This window comes from Peromyscus maniculatus, chromosome 9 (genome assembly GCF_049852395.1).
Source record: "Peromyscus maniculatus bairdii isolate BWxNUB_F1_BW_parent chromosome 9, HU_Pman_BW_mat_3.1, whole genome shotgun sequence".
Classification (NCBI taxonomy): domain Eukaryota; kingdom Metazoa; phylum Chordata; class Mammalia; order Rodentia; family Cricetidae; genus Peromyscus; species Peromyscus maniculatus.
The window spans coordinates 62,149,497-62,169,671 of NC_134860.1; the positions used below are offsets into that span (position 1 = coordinate 62,149,497).

The window sequence follows — 20,175 nt, forward strand, 5'->3', positions numbered from 1 at the left end:
CCCACTCATCCTTCCATCCATCCATCCATCCATCCATCCATCCATCCATCCATCCTTCCATCCATTCATCCATCCATCACATTATTATTATTATTATTATTATTATTATTATTATTATTATTTTGAGACAGGATCTCACATATCCGAAGCTGACCTCTAAGTAACCAAGGATGACTTTGAACCTCTGATCCTTTTGCCTCTACCTCTCAAATGCTGGGATTGCAGGTGTGTATTGCACTCTGGTGTACAGTTTGCCCCAGTTTATACAGTGCCAGGGTTCAGACTCTGGGCCTCGCATATGCTAGGCAAGCATTCTACCAACAGAGTGATAGCCCCAGCTCTGCACATCCCATCTACACTATGGCTGAACCTCTAGGGGGACCCCACTCCCACTGGGAAGGGAGCCCCAGAGGGTGGAACGATTCCACCCACTGCTTTGTCGACTCAGGACCACAAGAACTACCTTCTCCTGCCTGGCTTGGCAGAATCTGTCCCCTCCAGGCTGGCTTGGCAGGTGCTGAGTTGGACGAGTCTTGCTGGGCTGGTGGTCTACTCTTACAGGTTTGCCATTGTCCCCTTGTCAAACCAGCAGCTGAAAGCATGTGTAGGTGTCTGCATGAAGGCACAGTGCCCCAGAGAAAGAGCCCAGACACAGAGCCTTGAGCACTGGCTCCCCTTTCTTCGGCTCTGTCTCTGGGAGGTTGTGAGCCTCCCTGACTTATCTGGCCTTGCTTGAACTCTCTGCTGGCATGCACTGTAAGACCTTCCACCACTTACGCTCTACATCCAGGGAAGGAGAATCCCAGGGCATGATCTGCTCAGGTGACCTCTGTGGTCCTACTCAAAGAAAAGTCTGGCCTAGCCAAGAAAATACCCTCCCCCATCACACATGAGACAGAGACAGCGCGGGAGTGGCTTTGTTTCTTTTAATCACTAGGAGCCTCTGGTCTATGCTGAGCATGCCTATATTGCTTCTCTCGTGAGTCCTCGGATGGTAGCTGCCAGCCTCCTACTTCTTAGCTTTGCCTTTCTTTCCTTTATTGGCTTTACTGGCCTTAGGAGAGTCCTCTAAGGCTGCCTGGCCAGCGGTGATGCAGGGGAGTGGGGGTGGCGGAGCACCGAGGGTCAGGGTCTTCTTCTGCAGCCTCAGGTCCAGGATGTCAAAAGCGGCTTGGATCTCGTACTGTAGAAGCTCCTGCAGGCATGCGATCTGGATGTGGATGGCCTCGCTGACCAGACGCTCCAGAGCCTGCAGGACACACATCAGCGAGCATGCTTGGAGGACAGCCGAGGCCCATCCTCCTCTCAGTGGCCGTGGCTCCCCATAGTGGTGGCCCTCTGCTGTGGGCCCACCAGCTCCCTCCCTTCCCCCATCCTGCCCACCAGCTCTCTCCCTTCCCCCATCCTGCCCACCAGCTCTCTCCCTTCCCCCATCCTGCCCATCAGCTCTCTCCCTTCCCCCATAGAGTCCTGGGTAGCAAATCTCCTGGTGTGTGGCATTCGTTCCTCACATGGTTCTGGGACCAGAGGCCAGCGGCCAGTGGTGCTCCACATGGCCATCGTGAGCTCCTCCCACCTCCCGACTGCTCTCACATGTCACAGTCCTGGTGACTTCACCGGAGGGGACAGGGACAGCTTTAGAGAATGGGGTTACTTTGGGACCAGCCCACTCCAGGAAGAATATGAACTCAGCCCCCATTTGCTATTCTAACAGAATCCACTGTGACCCCCCTTCACATACTTGACCCTCTAGTGTCCTAGAGACAGGACAGAGAAGTTATGCATGATATCTGGGATGAGGGATATATGAGTGATGAGGGATATGCATTGGGGTATGCTGTTGTTTGTAATACATACTTAAACTCTGGTGTCAGTTTGCCCCAGAATGTCCCTTGGATTTTATTTTAATATAAAATTAATGTGCTTCCCCAGATCTTTAGAGAAGGATCGGACTCCATAAAGAGGTGCATTTGTCCTGTGGTGGTGATGGTTGTTGAGTGCTTCCCTCAGGCTTACTGCCAGGGCTCCCCAGCTTTGCCAGAGAGCCCCCACTGGAGATTAAAGGGGAGCTGAAAGGCGTGGTGGAGCAGGAGCTGGTATCCGGCAGCCCTCTCCTGACCTAGTCTACAGACTCCACGATATCACAGAGCAAAGTCCTTTAAGGACCCAGAGACAACCTGTCACTTAGCTTCCTGGATCCTGGTTGGAAGTCTGTTGCTGTTGTTTTGTGATGGATTCCCACTTTTTTTTTTTTTCAAGACAGGGTTTCTCTGTGTAGCTTTGCGCCTTTCCTGGAACTCACTCTGTAGTCCAGGCTGGCCTCGAACTCACAGAGATCCGCCTGGCTCTGCCTCCCGAGTGCTGGGATTAAAGGCGTGCGCCGCCACCACCGCCCAGCTGTTTTGTGATGGAGTCTCACATAGTTAAGGTTGGCCTTGAACTCCTTTTTTTTAAATTTTATAATTTGATTTAATTTTACATATCAGCCACGAATTCTCCTGTCCTCCCCCCTCCCGCATACCCCACCCCCGCCTTCCCCCTCAGCCCATCCCCCATTCCCATCTCCTCCAGGGCAAGGACACCCCTGGGGATTCAGCTCAACCTGGTAGATTCAGCTGGCTGTTTGGAACCTGGGGCCTATGCGGGGACACTTTGCTCAGCCTGGGAGGAGGGGACTGGACCTGCCTGGCCTTGAACTCTTGAACCTTCTGCCATCACTTCCTGAGTGGTAGGACCATAGCTGTACACCACTATGCCTGGCTGCCTACTTTGGATGTCTTAATGTACTAAGATAGCATGGTCTTGTCCTGTTATTATGTATCAGAAGCCTTGAGCTTGGATGAGTATCATCCAACCTGCTGGGTAATTATTTTAGCAATTTCCCAGACATCCTTTTGAACTTTGGAGGAATACTTTTCTTTGGCCGACAAATCAGAAGCCAAAACTAACCAAACAACAAACAGAACCCCTTCAAAACAATCTTGCCACTACCTCTCCTGCTGTGCCTGTGCATTTACACACACACACACACACACACACACACACACACACACACACACACACACACACACACACACTCAGCTCTTCCAGTCTTCTCTGGGCCAGCTGCTCACACACCTTCCCTGAGCTGTCTGCACCTTGGGTCTCCATGATAATGGCTCTGACTGCAGACCAAGGGCACTGGGACATTCCCCAGCAGCTCAGAGGTCTATGTCCCTTTCCTGTCTCTCAGTGGACTCTGTCACCAGTCAATGACACAGAGGGAAAAACTCAGACTTCAAGGTCTGCAGGCCTTGACCAACTAGGAACTCTACTCCATGGTACCTTGATGGCATTAGTCAAATGATGTTCTTTAACCCCATTGTGTCATGAGGAAAATGGGGACACGAGCTTCTTCTACCCTGCAGGGATGTTGTGCAAGGATGTGCATGCAAAGTCTGTGGGAGATGTTAGATGCCCCCGTGACTCTGTCCCCCACTACCAGTGCAGAGAGTGAAGGAGGCCCGGGAATTAGTCCAGCCCGCTGAGTCTCAGAGACCCTGGGGCTGGCAGACAGAGTCTCACCTCTCTCCTCAAGGTTGGCCGGGGCTGTAGCTGCCCTGGCGGCTCCTCGACCCCAAAGGCCTTCTGCAGCATGTGCGCCTGCTCCAAGCTCAGCGTCTCCTTCAGCATTAGCACATTCGTGCGCTTCTGCACCTCCGCTGTGCTCAGTTCAGCCACCTGCTGCTCATGCCTCCACACATCCCTGTCGATGCCTTCTGTTAGTGGAAGGGGCTGGGGGGGCGCACACATTTGCACGTGGGCGACTGTCAGGTTGACCTCCTGGTCCTGGCTCAGGACGTACTGGTAGAGTCTATAGTGTCGGATGAAGGTGTTGTGGAAGTAGTCACAGAGGGCCAGCAGGTGGGTGACGTTGAAATGCTTCTGGTAATCTCGGAGCTTCTTCCCCAGGACCGTCACAGCCTCCGTGATGGAGCAGCCTGGGGGTACAGGGGAGGAGGGTACAGAGTGTAAATTGGGCTGTGAATCCAGGTCCAACCTCAGGACCTGCGTCCCGACTCTGATTCTCCAGCACTACCCATCAGCTCCCGCTCAAGAGCTCTGGAGTGCATCTCATTTCCCACTTTATTTTGGATTCCAGGAAGCTCAGGGCCAGTCTTCTACAGTAAGTTGTATTTATCAAGTTTTCCCTATAGGGTTATTGCCTCCTTCTGTTTTTAAGCTCCTGTTCCGACTTGCTTCAACTGTGCTTTAGATTGTTTTGACTTCAAATTCCTCAGGAAGGAGAACAGCGAGTAACGGGGGGTTTCTGATGTTTGTGGAGAAGGAGGTGACTGGAGATGCGTCTGGGTAACCTTTATACTGGGGACTTGGGACGACAGAGCTGGACAAATAGTGCTGACCTCACATGGAGTCAGCTATGAGAACAGTACCAAGGATGCAGCTCCTCAGAAAGGGAACAGTTCTCCCCTGTTTCTTCCCATGCCTGAACCCTCCAGGTGCCTTAGTGCAATGATCGGAGGCAGAACTCCATGCAGGCTGCCAGGACCTGACACAGGAATTGGTTTCTGAAGAGTCATGGCAGAATGCCATGCAGGTCCTGGGCATAGCAAGTCCAGATATGGCTTAAGAACATGGCCCTCCTACAGCCAGGAGAGCCGGTTCTCACAGCACTATGGATAAACACCGTGAGCTTGGTCACGTCTCTCCTGCCCTCCTTTGCAGGAGACCACTGAGCCACACATGCTTAGAATCCAGGTCCGTTAACAGCCATGGAAATCAAGTGCACGATGCAAGAGTCTGGCTTTTTCCTGAAGTTGGAGCAACTCCTCTGCATATATCTTCCTTATTTCCGCCTGTTACCCCTTATTTCCTGGCTTTAGAGTTTTCACTTCTGCCCTTTCTCATCTCCTACAGAGGGGTGACTTGGCTCTGCCTGGAGGGTGGTGTTGAAAGCCCTCCATCTTACTTCTCCAATCACTCCGGGCTCCTCAAAAGGCTCTGCTGCTCTGTGTGGGAATATTAACCATCATCTCATCACCCCGAGGACCAGGGGATGAGGCCATGTTGCCTTAGAAACAGCAGGTAGACAGGGCCCGTCTTTGCTGAAAGCTTCCTTCATACATGCTAGGGAGATTGTCTGGTGTATTTTTACCTCTATGTCCCTGTAACCAAACCCAACAGAACCAACTTAAGGGAAGAAGGGCTTGTTGGAGGTATTTCAGTCTGTCACAGTGGGGAAGGCTTGGAAGGCCAGGGAGTGAAGCTTAGTCTGTGGCAGTTTATGTGTGAGGTGGAGGCTAGTCATGTGACAGTGACCCAGGAAGCAGAGTGCAGGGGTGGGACAGGCATTGGAGGCCCCTTTCAAAAGTCCACGCTGCTAAGTACCTCAGCCCATCTCCTAGAGTCAATGCGACTCACTGGGAAGTGAATCCAAACGGGAGTCTGTACCTCGAATTCTAATTGGTTTTAATAATAAAAACCCAGAGCCAGATATCCGGGTAAATGCTGAAAGAAGGATCAGAGAGACAAAGGAGCCAGCCCCAGCCACCTCTTACCTCCCCAGTCAACTCCTCAGCCTGAAAGGGATTGAGCTCCTGTCTCCTCCCGCCTTATATTCCTCTCTCCTCCCAAACAAAACATCACCACACGAGTCTTTAGGGAACATTTCAGATTTAAACCGTTAGTGCCTGTGCTCCGCAGGTGAGTGGTGGAGGGAAGTGGTTACAGGCTGGAGCCTGGCACAGGCAGACCCCTTCATTCGGAGTCGAACAGGCTCAGTGCTGAGAGCTGCGCTTCTGTCTCTGGGGAAGGCCCTTGACTTGGAGCTCCAAGACGCTCTGTCCCTTCCTAGCTGGGGCACCTTTGATTTTAATGTAAAGTTGAGGATTGCATATATTAACTTCAGAGGCTTGTTGGAGGGTCTTGTGAGCTAACATGTTCATTTGCCTGTCCTAGAGCTCGTGGGGAGAAAGCCACAGATGCTAGGGGGTGGAGTAGTTGTGCCAGCCATTTGAGAAAAGTCTACCTCCCTCTTCCCTTCCTCCCTGGCTCCCTCCTCCCTCCCTCCGGATTCCCTCCCTCTTTGTTTCCCTCTTCTCTCCATTCCTGTCTCCCTCCTCCCTCTTCTGTCTATTCCTTCCTGTATCCCCCCTTTCCCTCCCCCCTCCTCTCTCCTGTCTTCCTTCTTCCCTGTGTCCCCCTCCTGTGTGTCCCTTTTTACAAGGTGAATCTGTCAACTGTTGCCGAGTCTGTGAACGGCCTCTGTCAGTCCTTTAAGGAGGTGCTGTGCTGGGTGCTGGTAGTGCTGTGATAAAAAGACACGGTCCTGCCCATGAAGCGTGGGTGGGAGAAGCCATAGCCGTGGTGTTCAACTAGGAAGGACAGAATTGGGCCACGGGAGCACTCAGATGAGAGTTCTCTGAGAAGAGGAGGGTGGGACAATTGGCTTTGTTCTGGCTAAAGGGGGCCGAGCGAGGCAGGGATGGTCAGTTCAGGATGGAGAGGGAGAGATGGGCCAACAGCAATATGGCCCCGGCTGGGGCAAGATTGGGCCCCAAATGCTAAAGGCAGATAGCCGGCAGCAACTGCTGGTGGGAAAGCAGGTGAGAAGGACCCATGGGCCGGGCTCAATGGCTATAGCTTTGTTTTCAGGACAAGACAGTTTGGACCACCTGAGTAGCAGGCTGGAGGTGAGCAGAAATGGGTTCTTGGGGATGATTGTGAGCAGGAGCAACAGGCCGTGAAGAGAGAGGAACTGACAGACCTATCTGGAGGCTTGGCTAGGAGCAGGTGCTGGTCTGGTTCACCAACCAGGGCCTCTCGGCAGCTGCCACCCTGGGAACAGTGACTGTGCGAACACCTAGTGTCCCTTGCTGCCCTCCTCTTGTCAGAGCTGGGTGTCTGATTAGGGACTCCTCGACGGCAAGGGCAGCCGGTGGACAGCAGCATCCCCCTGGGAACACCGTGACGGGGGTAGCTGTGCTCTGAAGAGCAGCTTGGCCCCTCATCCGGTACCAGCCTGGGTCCAGAATCCGGCCCAGCTCCCTCTTGCTGTGCCCTCTTTGGCTGATATTTTCCCGAGTGACTCTGATGTGTCGCCTGTATCCGTTGCCTTTCTTGTGGTTGTGACCTAACCCCTGAGAGAAGCAGGATGAAGGGTGACCAGCAGGAAATCAGAACCTCCACTCTCTGCCATCACTTCTGGGTTACCCCCCTGCTGCTGAGGCCTTTTCTACATGTGTGAATGAGTCTGGGGCTGCTCAGATGTGTAGGCATATTGACGGATTCATTTCTGCTCTTGGAGGGGGTGGTAGTGGTTAAAATGACATAGGATAGGCAGGCTTGGCTTCCTTGAGGGCACATATATGCTACAAATTACCTAAGCCAGAGCTGAGGACGTGCATATAATCACCTGGAGCCCATACGAGGCCCAGGATGAGAAAGGCAGGGAGTACTGAGAGGCTGGACAGAGGATGTGTGGGTGCTGAGAACAGGAGGTAAGGGGTTCCTGGAGCTGAAGGAATGCATAGAATCCTTAAGTTCCCCCAAGTTAAGCATTGCCGTGGAGCTCCAGGGCCCTCAGGGGTAGGGAAGCAAAAAGCAAGAAGCAAGAGGTTGAGTGGATTTCAGACTGAAGATGGCAGACAAGTAGAGGGACCACCAGAAAAGTGATCCTAGGAGAGTGCCAGGAAGTCATTGTTTATGTCTATTAAAGCTGGCCTGCAAGCCTGGGTGAAGGACTGTAGGTGAACCTCCATGAGGGGACCCGTCTCTAGGCTCCTCATAGTGAATTAATTATTTATCAGAGGTTGCTCTGTTCTGCCTGCAGCCTGGCTTGGCCTGGCAGTGCACAGAGTGGGGAACCTGCCCCTCTATGTGGATGTCATGTCTGCCGCTTTCCCCATCCAGTCCTCTGCATCCCCAGTGGCCACACAAGACGTCTGTGAGGCTATCATGTCCAAATCATGCCACAATTGCCATACAGCTTTCCTGAAAGGTAGGGAAACATTAGTGTAGCCTTTGCCTGGGCCAATGGGAAGATCCCTGGTTGAAATTGAACTCCACCAAAGACACTTCCTGGGCTCAGTAGACCTTGTCCCTCACTGCTGCGCAGCTGCTGTGAGATGCACAACCTGCTCCCTGCGTCCCAGTGACTCAGCACTGAGGGATTAAGCAGTAGATGTCTCTGGTAGAGGCAGGCAGAGCTGGGCCTGCACACTGCTCTTCAATAACAGGGAGTGGCCTTCATTTGCATTGGCCACTGGGAACTTCCTGAAGTCTGTCCCCAAACCCCTGGAGGCCCACACCTGTGAGGAGGAGCAGAGTGGAGGAGGAGAGGAATGATGGAAGAGGGGTGTGGGGGAGGATCCGCCGATGGCAACACAAGATGCTTGCTTGCTCCCGCACTGGGCAGAAAGGACCTGGAGGGGGAGTACTGGCATCTCCATAGCAACACAGGAGACAGGGCCCAGCCTGAGGGTGGGGAGGACAGGGAAATGGTGAAGAGGGGCTGAGCTTTCTGGATGGGTACCAGATGACCGGGGTGTCTCTGACAAGACTGTCTGGTTGTCTTGTTTTGGATCCAAGGCAGAAGAGTCAAGCCAGGATACAGCATGACAACTTGACTTTCTCGGTACGTGAGCAAGAAGAGGAAGGCAGAGGGAAGGCCAGGCCTGTCATCTGCATCGAGCTCTGCTCTGTGTTCCCCAGCATTCAGGAACCCACGCAGTGACTACCAAGGCATCATTGTCCTCAGGGTTGGAGGATCCCACAGCATTGTGTCACGTGCACCTGTGGCGCTCGGCCTCCCAAGCCCCGCTCAGCTCCGGGAGGCTCATCCTTATCCACAGGGCACATTGAGAATCACAGAGAGGCTGAGGGATTCACTCAGGATGCAGAGTTGATAAGCGACAGAGTCGGAATTCAGCCCCAGTCTCTTGTCTCCAAGTGACTTCAAGCTCTCTTTGTAGACTCTTGGAGGTAGGTGCAAGAAGGACCTCAAGTCTCTCAGATTTCTAAAAGCTTTTCTGCAGTAGGTACTGTATCAAAGATGCATGGCCTGAGCCAGAGACCTTGAAAATAAACCCATCCAAGGAAAGTGAGCGGCCTCAATATGCTAATGAGCCCAGTCCAATCAACAAGGTGGAGCAAATTCAAAGTTCTTCAAAGCTCCTTGAGGTAGATCATCTCTCTATGTCAAAGGATCTTGTTCTAAGATAGATAAACTAAGGTCCAGAAAAATGGTGGGACCTGCCCCAGGCAAGGGATCAGGGCCTGGCCCTGGAGTGTGTTTCAATTTCTAACCTAGGGAAGGGACATGTTTCTACTTCTTTCCCCTGGACTCTGTGGCTTCTTGTGGTCAGAAGTGTCTCTGAAGGTAGCTAGCCACAGTCTCTGAGGAAAGGAAGGGCTAAGTTGGGGCAGGAGACACCATTCTGCTACTTCCCCTCCAGTGCGCTCTGAGTCTTCCCTGCTGACCAATGGCCAGGGACGCACAGCACTTTGAGATCAGAGCTGCGAGATTTCTCCATCTCTGCCTGGTACTGTTTCCCTGTCCCCCTGTCTATCCCTGGGTCTCTGGGATGCTGGCTCCCTCTCTCTTTAGAGCCAGAAGTCCTCTCAAGAACAACGCCCTCCTGCAGCGGTTGATTGCAGGGACAGGGGAGTGGGCAGTCTGATTCCAAGCGTCCCCTCTGCTCTGGGCTTCAGATTGAGGAGTGACAGACAGCCTTTCACTCACCTCCCCCTCCCTGGCTGACAGTCCCTGTGAGTCTCCCACTGAGCTCAAGATGGCTTTGACACTGGGAGCTGAGCTCAGAGCTTGGCTTCTCCACAAAGCAGCCCAGGGAGCCCATGACAGCCCAGGCTGAGGATTCACGGAGGAAGATGCAGCTCACACCTGGTCACAGCGTGTCCTCACTTGCATGGGTGACTCTAGAAATCAGTGCTTTTATCTGGAAAATGGAGCCAATAAAAATCTTGCCTTGTCAGGTCCAAAGACAGTGAATATCCTGGGCTTCCCATAGTGATAAATAATGTGGCTTTGTGTGTTCATCCTCTCCTTCCTCCTTAGGTCTCTACCAGCACCTCCCTGGGGATAATCTAGAATCTATCTGGCTCTCTAGAGGTGAGGTACCAGCTTAGGGCCCCAAGTCCTGGATAAAGAGTGGCCTCTATCCAGCCCCTTGATAGTCATCTAGTGTCTGGTATGGGAGGTGGGACATGGGTGCCAGAGGATTCTAAAATGTGCTGTTGGATGGGTTGGGGGTAGATCAGGTAACCTCCTGGGTTCCTTTCCACTCTAAGAGGCTGTGAGGATTTCCATGGAGCCGACAGTCCCCTGAGCCATAGTGGGCTGCGGGGGGTGCTGGGAGCCATGCTCCCCAGTATCCTCCAGTTTAGGAAGGGAGCTCGGACTCTGCAGCCCCATCGTCTTAACTGTCTGAGACGGACACAAGCAAACAATCCTCCCATGTCAGGGACACGACTCTGTCCCCAGCCTGGCAATCAGCTATTTCATGCAACACCTCTCTCCGGGATGCTAGGCCCTCAGCCCTAGAAAGGACAGGAGTAAAATGGCAGAGGGTCACAGTTAAGAGCTGGAGGACTGGTCTGCAGGAGACATGCACATTCATCCATAGGTTGCATGACCAGCTGGTAGACACAGGCTTCTCTTTCAGTCTGGGTTGAGACACTGACCCCACTGGACCCCTCCTGCTGGTGGCTGGGATCAGTCCCCAAGCTCATGCTGTGACCCAGCTAGGAGTGCACTCCCAGACAGATTACCTGGCCCTCCTAGGTGCTTTTGCGTCCTACATGCCAGCTTCCCATCCCACTTGAGGTAGGAGCCTCTCTCGGGCTCCCTCTCTACCTCCCAGGCCTATATACACCCCATGTGCTCAGGTCCTTGATCAAAATGCAAAGTCACCAGGTAGGGTGTGGATTCTGAGTCAGATACAGATCTGGATTCAAATCCTGAACCCACTTACCCTACGTGCATTCTTAGGAAGGTTAATTTCTCTGGGTCACAGCATCTCACCTTTAAAATGCTGCTTTTCATACCAGACCATAGGGAAGATTATTGACGCCACAGGTAAGGCTGGACTTTTCATAGCCATCGTTGGCAGGATGCATGGTCTGGCCAGGGAATGTGGATGCTTCTGTGGCAGTCTTGTTGACTTAGTTAGCTGTGACCTCACTCTGCACATTGGTTAAGTTATACCCCACCCTCACCTACCCTGAACTACTCTTTTTTTCTTTTAATATGGACTCTCGTGGTATAGTCCAGGATGGTTTCCATCTCAAAACCTTCTGTCTCAATCTCCCAAGTTCTGGGATTGCAGACATATGTCACTACACCTGACTTCCCTCCTCAAACTTCTACATTAGACACCTAACCACCCGCAAAGACCCCAGAATGTTTTTGGGGGGGGAGGGGAAGAGATAAGGCCTTTAAAGTAGTTGGGGTTAAATGAAGTCATGTAATCTGAGTGGGGCCTTAATGTGAGAAGTAGTGGACACGTACAGAAGGGGACCACGTGAGAACACGTACAGAAGAGGACCACATGAGGATACGGGACAGAAGGGGACCACGTGAGGACGTGGGGAGGTGATGGCAGCTGGAAGCCAGCATGCGCAGTCTCAGGAACAAGCAGCCTGCCAGTACCTCTTCCTGGACTTGGAGCCTCTAGAACAGTAAGGAAGCAGGTGTATGCTGCTAACTCTCGCTGTCTATGGCACTTTCAAGGGTGACCTGAGGCATCATATTCACTCAGGGGAATCTCTGAAGTGAGGGCTGCCAGTGTGTCCCAAGAAACGTTCTACATCTCCACCAAGGGTCTGGGAGGGAATCTTGGCAGAGAATTCACTCTAACGTCTCTGTCCTGGCCTGGTCTGAGGGTACCCCTGCTCAGTCTGGTCTGGGGGTACCCCTGCTCAGTCTGGTCTGAGGGTACCCCTGCTCAGTCTGGTCTGAGGGTGCCCCTGCTCAGTCTGGTCTGAGGGTGTCCCTGCTCAGTCTGGTCTGAGGGTACCCCTGCTCAGTCTGGTCTGAGGGTGCCCCTGCTCAGTCTGGTCTGAGGGTACCCCTGCTCAGTCTGTCACAGGCAGTTGAAAATGGCACCTGCTATCTGCTTTGCTGGCCTGGGGTGCTGCAGCGGGGTGGTGGCGAGGGTACAGAACTTGTGCATGCCATGAGTCCCCTGGGTGGAAGAGCCATGCCGGGTAGCCTGGTGAGTCACTGCTTACTCCAGGTCTGGGCTGCTGGGGACAGGCGGGTGGCTGCCTTCCCACCCTGTGGTGGCCTAGTGACATTTCCTGGAGAATCAGGAGTGGCATGGGTGGAACTTACGGATGCCAGGATCATGACGCACTCTGCTCTGCCTCTGTCAACTGGTCTCCCAGGCCGCCTTCCTACTAGTCCCAGGATTTTGTGGCCAGGACAGAGGACAGAGGTGTCTTCCTACCTCATGGGTCCGTCTTGCCATGGTGACAAGGCGTGGAAGCAGGCAGTTGGTCGGGGAGAGTCCTCCAGGCAAGCAGAGGGCAAGGACTGCAGAGTGAAACTGAGGTAGGCCAGGCTGCCCCAGCCCCCTTCATCCCTTCCTTCCTGCCCATGACTTCCTGAGCAGCCACATACTGGAGGCTCTGTCTTTTCTCCTGAGTCTCCTATAGCCCGGGTACAGAACATAAAGTCTGCCCTTTCCTGCCATTCTCTCCCCACCAGGATGCGGTAGACTGGAAGAACTCTGTCCCTTGACCCCATGGTTGGTGATCTCACCCTAGGCCCCCGGGGAGAGGGGCAGACAGCTGGATGTGAGTTGCCCAGCCTTCCCGGAGGCTGACCCAAGAAGGTGCCAAGTACAGAGCCTGGAACTGAGGCCAGAAGATCCTGGGAGCCCTTTGCCAGGATGGAATCAGCTTATGCTTTTGAATAAAGGGCCACCATGTCCCTCCCCGTGCTGGGCTCGATTGGGCAAGGAGATAAGCTGAGCTGGCAGCCATCCTGGCAGGGCTCTGAATCACTGTTGTGCAAACACAACCACTCCTTAAACACTGCCTGCCAATGTCCTCATCTGTCGTGCAAACAAAATACAGCCATCCTTAGCCTAGGTTAGCCACAACAAAGCACCCCAGGGAAAGCCACCTGCCAAGATGAGTGACAGCCAGTATGGATGTCAGCCGGAACAGAAACTCTGATGGCGTTGGCCTGTGGCCCCCACTGGCTGCATCCTGTGCCAACAGCTGTCATAGGGGTGATGTACCTAGGAGGGGCTGGGGCAGGATGCAGGATACAGGATAGCAAGGAGACTTGGGTGCCCTCATCAGGACAGTACGTGGTTCCGTCAATCATACAGGTAGGTGCTTGTGTGCATGTGTGCCAGGGGAGGTCATGGCCTACGGCAGCTGGATTAGAAGGCACTCAGTGATTTCCTGGGGTTCCTTTGTGCTGACCCATAACCTGAACCCATCTGCAGGTGAAAAGAATGCCTTGTCTGGCTCTCTATCCTGGACCATTATTAGCTTTTCACTTAGCCCAGTGCACTTGACAGAGCCGCCCAGCAGAGCGGCTGGCCAGGGGTGCACAGAGACAAAGCTGGAGTTTACAAACACACCCCTGTCTGCACTGGTGTCTCCTCTGCTGGGGAGACATCCGGGGCCCCTAGTGAATGAAGGCCGTGTTCGCTTGAAGAAGCCAACGTGGCAACTGACTGCTTCAATGTGGAAGAGGAAAAAAAAAAAGACATCTCTGCAGGGGCACAGCTGTTTGACTACCAGCTCCATCTGACCCAAATTTGAGGGTGTGTAGGATGGACTTCCATGCCCAGGAAACAACATCCAGCCATGGCACGGGAGGCAGGATAATAGAGCAGAGAACATCTGTCTTGTTTACCTCAAACCATAGAAAAATTTCAAAAATATTAGCATCTGTAGGGGGAAAAAGCAGCTACCCACTGTGACAAAGACTTCAGAGTATGGTTGGTCTGTGACTGAGTTAGTTTAAAAATTTTAATATAGCAAATGCTGTTTCTGGCTTGCAACTTTTTCAGTTTATTCTTTTAAGTCTTCTCCCACTATTTTAAGGTGTTGACCAGACAAAACCTTAGTTGACCGTTATTTTTCTGTTCTTCACAATGCTGTCTACCTCAGCTTTGCTTCATTTCGGGTGCTTGAGGTATCAGTAGTGCAAACAGTTCTAATCTGCTTCATGCACTGCTTTGTGAATTTGGTTCCCGGAGTGTGATCATCACAGCAGACGCTGTGCACAGTGTGGAAATGCTGACACCTCTTCACTAGATAGAGAGATGTCTTTATCGCAATCTGCCTTTGTGAAAGAGAAAATGTCTCAAGATTTCAGCTCTTTGAAGAGCCAAGTGGACAGTGGTGTGTGTGTGTGTGTGTGTGTGTGTGTGTGTGTGTGTGTGTACATGTACATGTGTTTGTGGTGTGCTAGCCTTACACATGCATGTATGGAGGCCAGAGATTAATGCTGGGTGTCTTTATTAGTTGTTTTCCTTGTTTTTTGAGACAAGGTCTCTCAATGAACCTGGATCTCACCATTTTGCTAGCAAGTCCTAGGGTTCTGCCCTGACTCCAAACTTCCGCCCTAGTGTTGAGGTGTACTCCACATATAGACATACACCACAATGCCTTGCCTTTCTGTGGTTGCTGAGGACCCCAACTCAGGTCCTCACATTGGCTCAGCAAGCAATCTATGAATTGAACCATTTCCCCAGCCCAACTTTTAAGAGTTTTTATTTTTTGCAGGTTCAGCATTTGGGATCATAGCCCAACAGCGAACATGGGTGGCTGGTTCAGATGTTACCAAAGGGGAGAGAAAAGGCAGATCAAGATCAAGGCTGGTGTTGGACAGAACTATTCGGGGAGCAGCCTAGTAAAGTCAGAGAAAACTGGGGTGGCAGGGAGGAGCCTAGTGAAGCCAGAAGCAGTGATGGAAGTCAGTGGATTGTACAGAAGACCCAGAGTTCTGAATGGGTGGCTGGTTCAGAGAACAGGTGAGGTTGTACAGGTGAACCTTCAGCTGTGGGGTGATGGTAACATGACCTTATGAGTCTTCTACCTTCAGCCAAGGCCCCAAGTGCTATAAGCATGACTTCTTGAATGCTTTCTACTTGTGACCCTTTTGTACCCCCACTGATTTTATTTTGAGACTGGGTCTCACTATGTAGCCCTGGCTGGCCTGGAACTCACTAGGTACACTATATAGATCAGGCTGACCACTTACTCACAGAGGCCCACCTCCCTCTGCCTCCCAAGTGCTGAGATGTTCACCACCATGCCCAGCTTCATGCCCTCCGAATGTAACACAACTCTGGCTATGTAAAGAAAATAGGTATGCAAATCAAACATTAACTGATTATGAGTATTATATTTTTAACATTTTCCAGCAGATATATTTTTAACCATTGATTAAAATTAAAGTTATATATTAATGAGACTGTCTACTTGTTTATTTAAATATAAAAATAAAATCTTAGATAACTAAGACTGTAGAATATAGAATATCTTCAACATTTTTTCAGAGTTGATTAATATTTTGATTGTACAATGCTGAGAACACTTGCTTCAAATAAATACATAGTACAAAATTACAAAAGTGTGCCCCTGGCCATTTCAGAAATTGGTGGAAAATTTGCCCTAATCTCAAGCCAAAATCATCAAAAGATATTCTTATGAAATTCAAGTCAGCAACTGTGGGGGACCATCTCACCCCCACCTTTCCCTAGGGTACTCTTGAGCAGGAGCAACAGGAAATATTAGATAGAAATATAGCTAGAGAGAGACAGACAGACAGAAACACAGAATAGCCTTGGGAAGACCTGGATCCTTATCTGTCGGGCCCTGACTGTCTCTGCTCTCAGGTATATAAAGGAACACCAAGGGGTGGAGCAAAAGCTCCCCCCTCCCCCAGCACAGCCAAGTGCAGACCATCTCAGACACCTGGTGACCATGCACGTGGTCAAGCCACCCCCGAATGCAGCCCTGCTGTGTAAAGCAAGCTCAGATCTCACTAGGAAACCTCTGTGGGCTCCCACAAGCAACTCAAATGGCAATTTTCAAAAGCAAACCTTCTAACACAATCCCACCTAAAGACACCCCGGTCTGGTTCACACTGAGGAACGATGGTGGGAAATACACAGTCTTTGTTTTTTGTAATTAAGCCATTATGTTTCCATAATGGTTCTGCACTGCCCGGCCCACACCAGAAGAGACACCTTCTGAGGAGCATAACCCATTGAGGGGACAACCTGCTGTCCCAGGGCACAAGGGAAAGGCTCTAAAGAGGGGCTGACACACTTGGTTTATATAAGCCAAGCCAACACCCTGAGCATGTGGGCACAGTGTGGAGTGGTGCAGGATTTGCAGCCATGAAAGTCAGGGATGGGGACCTGAGTCCAGGGCTGTGCTGTTTCTGAGCACAGAGCCTCTGAAGAGGTCTCTGGCTCCTGGGAGCTCTCATGTGCCAGCCCTCGGTGTCACTCTTTACCTTTGGTCTCCTTGAGCAGCTCTTCCGTGAACTTGACCACCTGGACCACCTCGACCCATGGGAAGCCTTTTCCCACAGCAAAGATGACACTGTCATAGAGGGTGTCCAGCAGGATGCTCCGGCGAGCATCCCTCAGCTCATCAAACTCCTCCCAGTTCAGGAGCCTCCGCAGGTGCTCTCGTCCACGGGGTTTCTGCCGGAGGTGGTATGGGGAAAGGGGACAATGTCATTACTGGGCATGACACTGTTGGGGGCCACACGAAAATCCTGAGAATGACCAGGAATATAGGGACACCAAGGAAGAATTGGGCTTGGTTTCTAGACAGCTATGCCTCCCCTTTCTGGAAGCTTGTTCTTTTGGGTGTGCTCCAGTGTGTCAGTACACATGTGTGGGTGTGCTTCAGTGTGTCAGTACACATGTGGGTGTGCTCCCGTGTGTTGTGGGGTATTATTTTAACCAGGCAAAGATGTGTTACATTTGTTTATGCTACAGAATATTACTTTAACTGTGTAAAGGTGTGTTACATTTGTTTATGCTGACTTTATTTAACAATATAAGGATGTGTGTTTAATTATGTGAAGATGTGTTGTATTTGTTTCACCTTGCCTGCCTAAGGCACCTGATCGGTCTAATAAAAAGCTGAACAGCCAACAGCTAGGCAGAGAAAGGATAGTCGGGGCTAGCAGGCAGAGAGAATAAATAGGAGAACTCTAGGCTCAAAAAGGACAAGAAGAAGTAGAGAAGAGAGAGGAGGAAAGAACACAGGAGATGCCCAGGGCCAGAAGCCAGGCAGCTACCAGCCAGACAGAGAGACAGCAAGAAAGTAAGAAAAGGTAAAAAAAAAAACCCAGAGGCAAAAGGTAGATAAAGAGAAACAGGTTAATTTAAGTTAAAAGAGCTACCCAGAAATGAGCCTAAGCTAGGCTGAGCATTTATAAGTAATAAGAAGCCTCGGTGTCATGATTTGGGGGCTGGTTGGTGGCCCCAAAGAAAAAGCCTGGTACACCCATGTGTGTTGGTACACATGTGTGGGTGTTCTCCTCTGTGTGTCGGTGCACATGTGTGGGTGTGTATGTGGAGGTCAGAGGGCAGCCTCAGGAGTCAGTCGTCACTCATAGTCCACCTTGTTTTTGAGACAGGGTTTCTCACTGGCCTGGAACTCGCCAAGTAGGCTGGGCTTGCTGCCTGTCTCTGCCTCCCTAGCATTGGGATTACAACGCTTCGGCACCACCTCTGGCTGTCTCTGAAGTGTGTTCTTGGGGATCAGACACAGCCATGTCCTTGCACTTGTGTGGCAAGCACTTGACCAGTGGAATTATTCTCCCCGACCCCTCTTCTTCTTCTAGCACTCCTTTCTTTAAGAGTTCTGACACCAGCCAGTGCAGCCCCAGGTTTGTGCACCCCCAACAAGCCTCAGGTTTGGGAATGATGGTTCCCGTTTTCTGTCCCCTAAAACAAGTTGTTGATTTCCCTGAGGCTTCTTTCAACCAGCTACCCTGATACATTCATACTAGAGGGTGAATGACCGGTGGAAAAGAGGTTTAGTGAGGGGATGTTTAGCTTGATGGATGTTCAGGCTCTCTTGTGGACTGATAGAGTATAAATTTTCTCTCACTGGGGCTGCTATAGCCTTTCTAGAAGGGGTGGACAGTAGGTGAAGCAAGAGTCCCTTCAATAACAACAAGAAATGGGAAGATATAGAGACCCACCATCCAGAGAGCCGCTGCTCCCCAGGGTGAGGGGGCTCTCGCTAGGGGAACTCTAAGTCGATCAATGGCAGATCCCGTGGGCCTAGAGCCCAATTCTCAGCCCCTGGCAGTTTCTGTTGACCACACTTCTCTGTCCTATGCACTCCTTCCCTGTAGTTCCCATCCATCAAGAGCCCCTTCACCCTCCCTCACATGAGAAGACAGCTCTAGAGGGTTGTTGGGGCCCAACGCAGCAGATGGCAGGTATTGTCTCCTCCCCCATCCCTGGTGAGCTGGTCCGCAGCCTAGACTTTCCAGTGAGCCCAAACAGCCTATGACTCTGGAATTCCATCCTCAAGCATCCATTGAGCCAGGCTCAGGGCTGGTGACTCTAGAATTCCAGCCTCAAGCATCCATTGTGCCCTTAGAGGCGGTGTGTTGGGATGTTAGAAGTGCTACCCAAGAAGACAGCATCCTTGAGCCTTGCTGGCACACCTCCCCCTTCCCACCATATCCACCGGAGCAAAGGTCTCTAACCCAGATCTTCACCTGAAACTGGAAGACTTCCTTCACTCCCTGGGGTGTTAGGAGTGCCATGGCCCTGGCTCCCCCCAGTTGCTAGGAGACCTCACTGGGACTGACTCAGTTCCCAGAACCCTGGCAAGGAAGCCTGGCTTTGTTATGTCACGGGGTCCCTGGCTCCTTCTAGTTTTTTCATACTGGCCCTTCAGCAGTCCTGTGCTGTAGGTCATCCTCCTGTATCTGTGCAGGAAACCTTAGCCCCCTTCCCCTTTCATCTGTCTCAGTTTCTCATCTGTTCTCCATCATGTACAGGCATGTGCATGCACACACGTGCACACACACTCCACTTCCCTCATCCTACATATCCTGCTGATTGCAGCCTGCATCTCCCTGTCCCTCTACCGGCCAGGCTTGATCTCCATACTGACCTTCATGTCCTTACCTCATCCCTTCAGGATCTAACCCAACCTGCCCCCGCCGCCACCCAGCAGCTTCCATAATTCTATATTTTCAATGGTATGACTTAGCTTTGAGGACCCAGAAAGCAGCTAGGCAGGGGCACCTCAAGTGTTGTGCCCAGGCACCAGATGCTGAGAGTGATGAGTCAGGCTCCCTCCTAGCCTCCCCTGTCCTGGCGGCACCTGGGTCACCTAAGGCACAACTATGGCCAACCCCTCACTGCTCATGTCCAAAGCCCCAGTAGGAGGGCCTGGGAACACTGGCTAAGGTTGGTGTTCTCTGCTGTGTTGGTTAGTTTTCTGTCAACATGACACCAGCTAAGGTCATCTGGGAAGAGGAACCTTAATTGAGAAAATAGTTCTACCAGATTAGCCAGTAGGCAAGTCTACAGAGACATTTTCTTGATTAATGGTTGATGTGGGAGGCCCCAGCCCACTGGGTGGTACCATCCCTAGTCAGGTGGTCCTGGGCTATATAAGAAAGAAAATTAAGAAAGCCATAAGGAATAGACCAATGAGCAGCATTTCTCCATGGTCACTGGTTTAGTTCCTGCCTCCAGGTTCCTGCCTTGAGTTTCTGCCTTGGCTTCTCTCAATGATGGACTGTGACATGGAAACCAGATTAACCCTTTGCCTTCCAAGTTGGTTTGTCAGTGTTTTATCACAGCAATAGAAAGCCAACTAAGACCCACAGTGGCGGCGTCACTAGAGGAGGGGACCTTTCCCCACTGCCCCTCACATGCACCCTGACCCTTTTCCCTGCTGACTCCTAGCCAGGGGAACTTATTGATCACCATCTTCTATGTCTTGCTGTGCTGGGGGCTGAGCTTCTCACTGGAGACCTCTAATCTGTCTTTCATGTTGACTACCCTCCCCAGCCCCCACACAGATGCACGCATGTATCAGTTACGTGGATTTGGCTGTGCCATGGTTGACAGTCATTTAATCAAGCCCCAAGCAAGGTGCTGTTAAGCAGCACTTAGTAGGTCTTTGACG

The 20,175-nt window shown here is 51.7% G+C and overlaps 1 protein-coding gene across 1 annotated transcript; it reads right to left on the reverse strand.

The window, feature by feature from the left end:
* Nucleotides 1-911: 911 nt before the first annotated feature.
* On the reverse strand, nt 912-18,849 carry C9H8orf74 (chromosome 9 C8orf74 homolog). Its single transcript, XM_006995976.4, has 4 exons — nt 18,749-18,849; nt 16,511-16,703; nt 3,565-3,980; nt 912-1,249 (listed from the first exon to the last, which is right to left on the reverse strand). Exons 1-4 carry the CDS (start codon nt 18,794-18,796, stop codon nt 1,010-1,012), a joined length of 897 nt encoding a protein of 298 aa, XP_006996038.1. The 5' UTR covers nt 18,797-18,849; the 3' UTR covers nt 912-1,009.
* Nucleotides 18,850-20,175: the final 1,326 nt, after the last annotated feature.

Bases quoted from the DNA above. Each gene is read 5' to 3' on its own strand.
- C9H8orf74 (XM_006995976.4), bottom strand. From the start codon at position 18,796: ATGGCACTCCTAACACCCCAGGGAGTGAAGGAAGTCTTCCAGTTTCAG. The intron at 3,981-16,510 runs GTAAAGAGTGAC...CTGTACCCCCAG, and splicing joins GCTGCTCAAGGAGACCAAAG to GCTGCTCCATCACGGAGGCT. The intron at 1,250-3,564 runs GTGAGACTCTGT...TGTGTCCTGCAG, and splicing joins GGCCAACCTTGAGGAGAGAG to GCTCTGGAGCGTCTGGTCAG.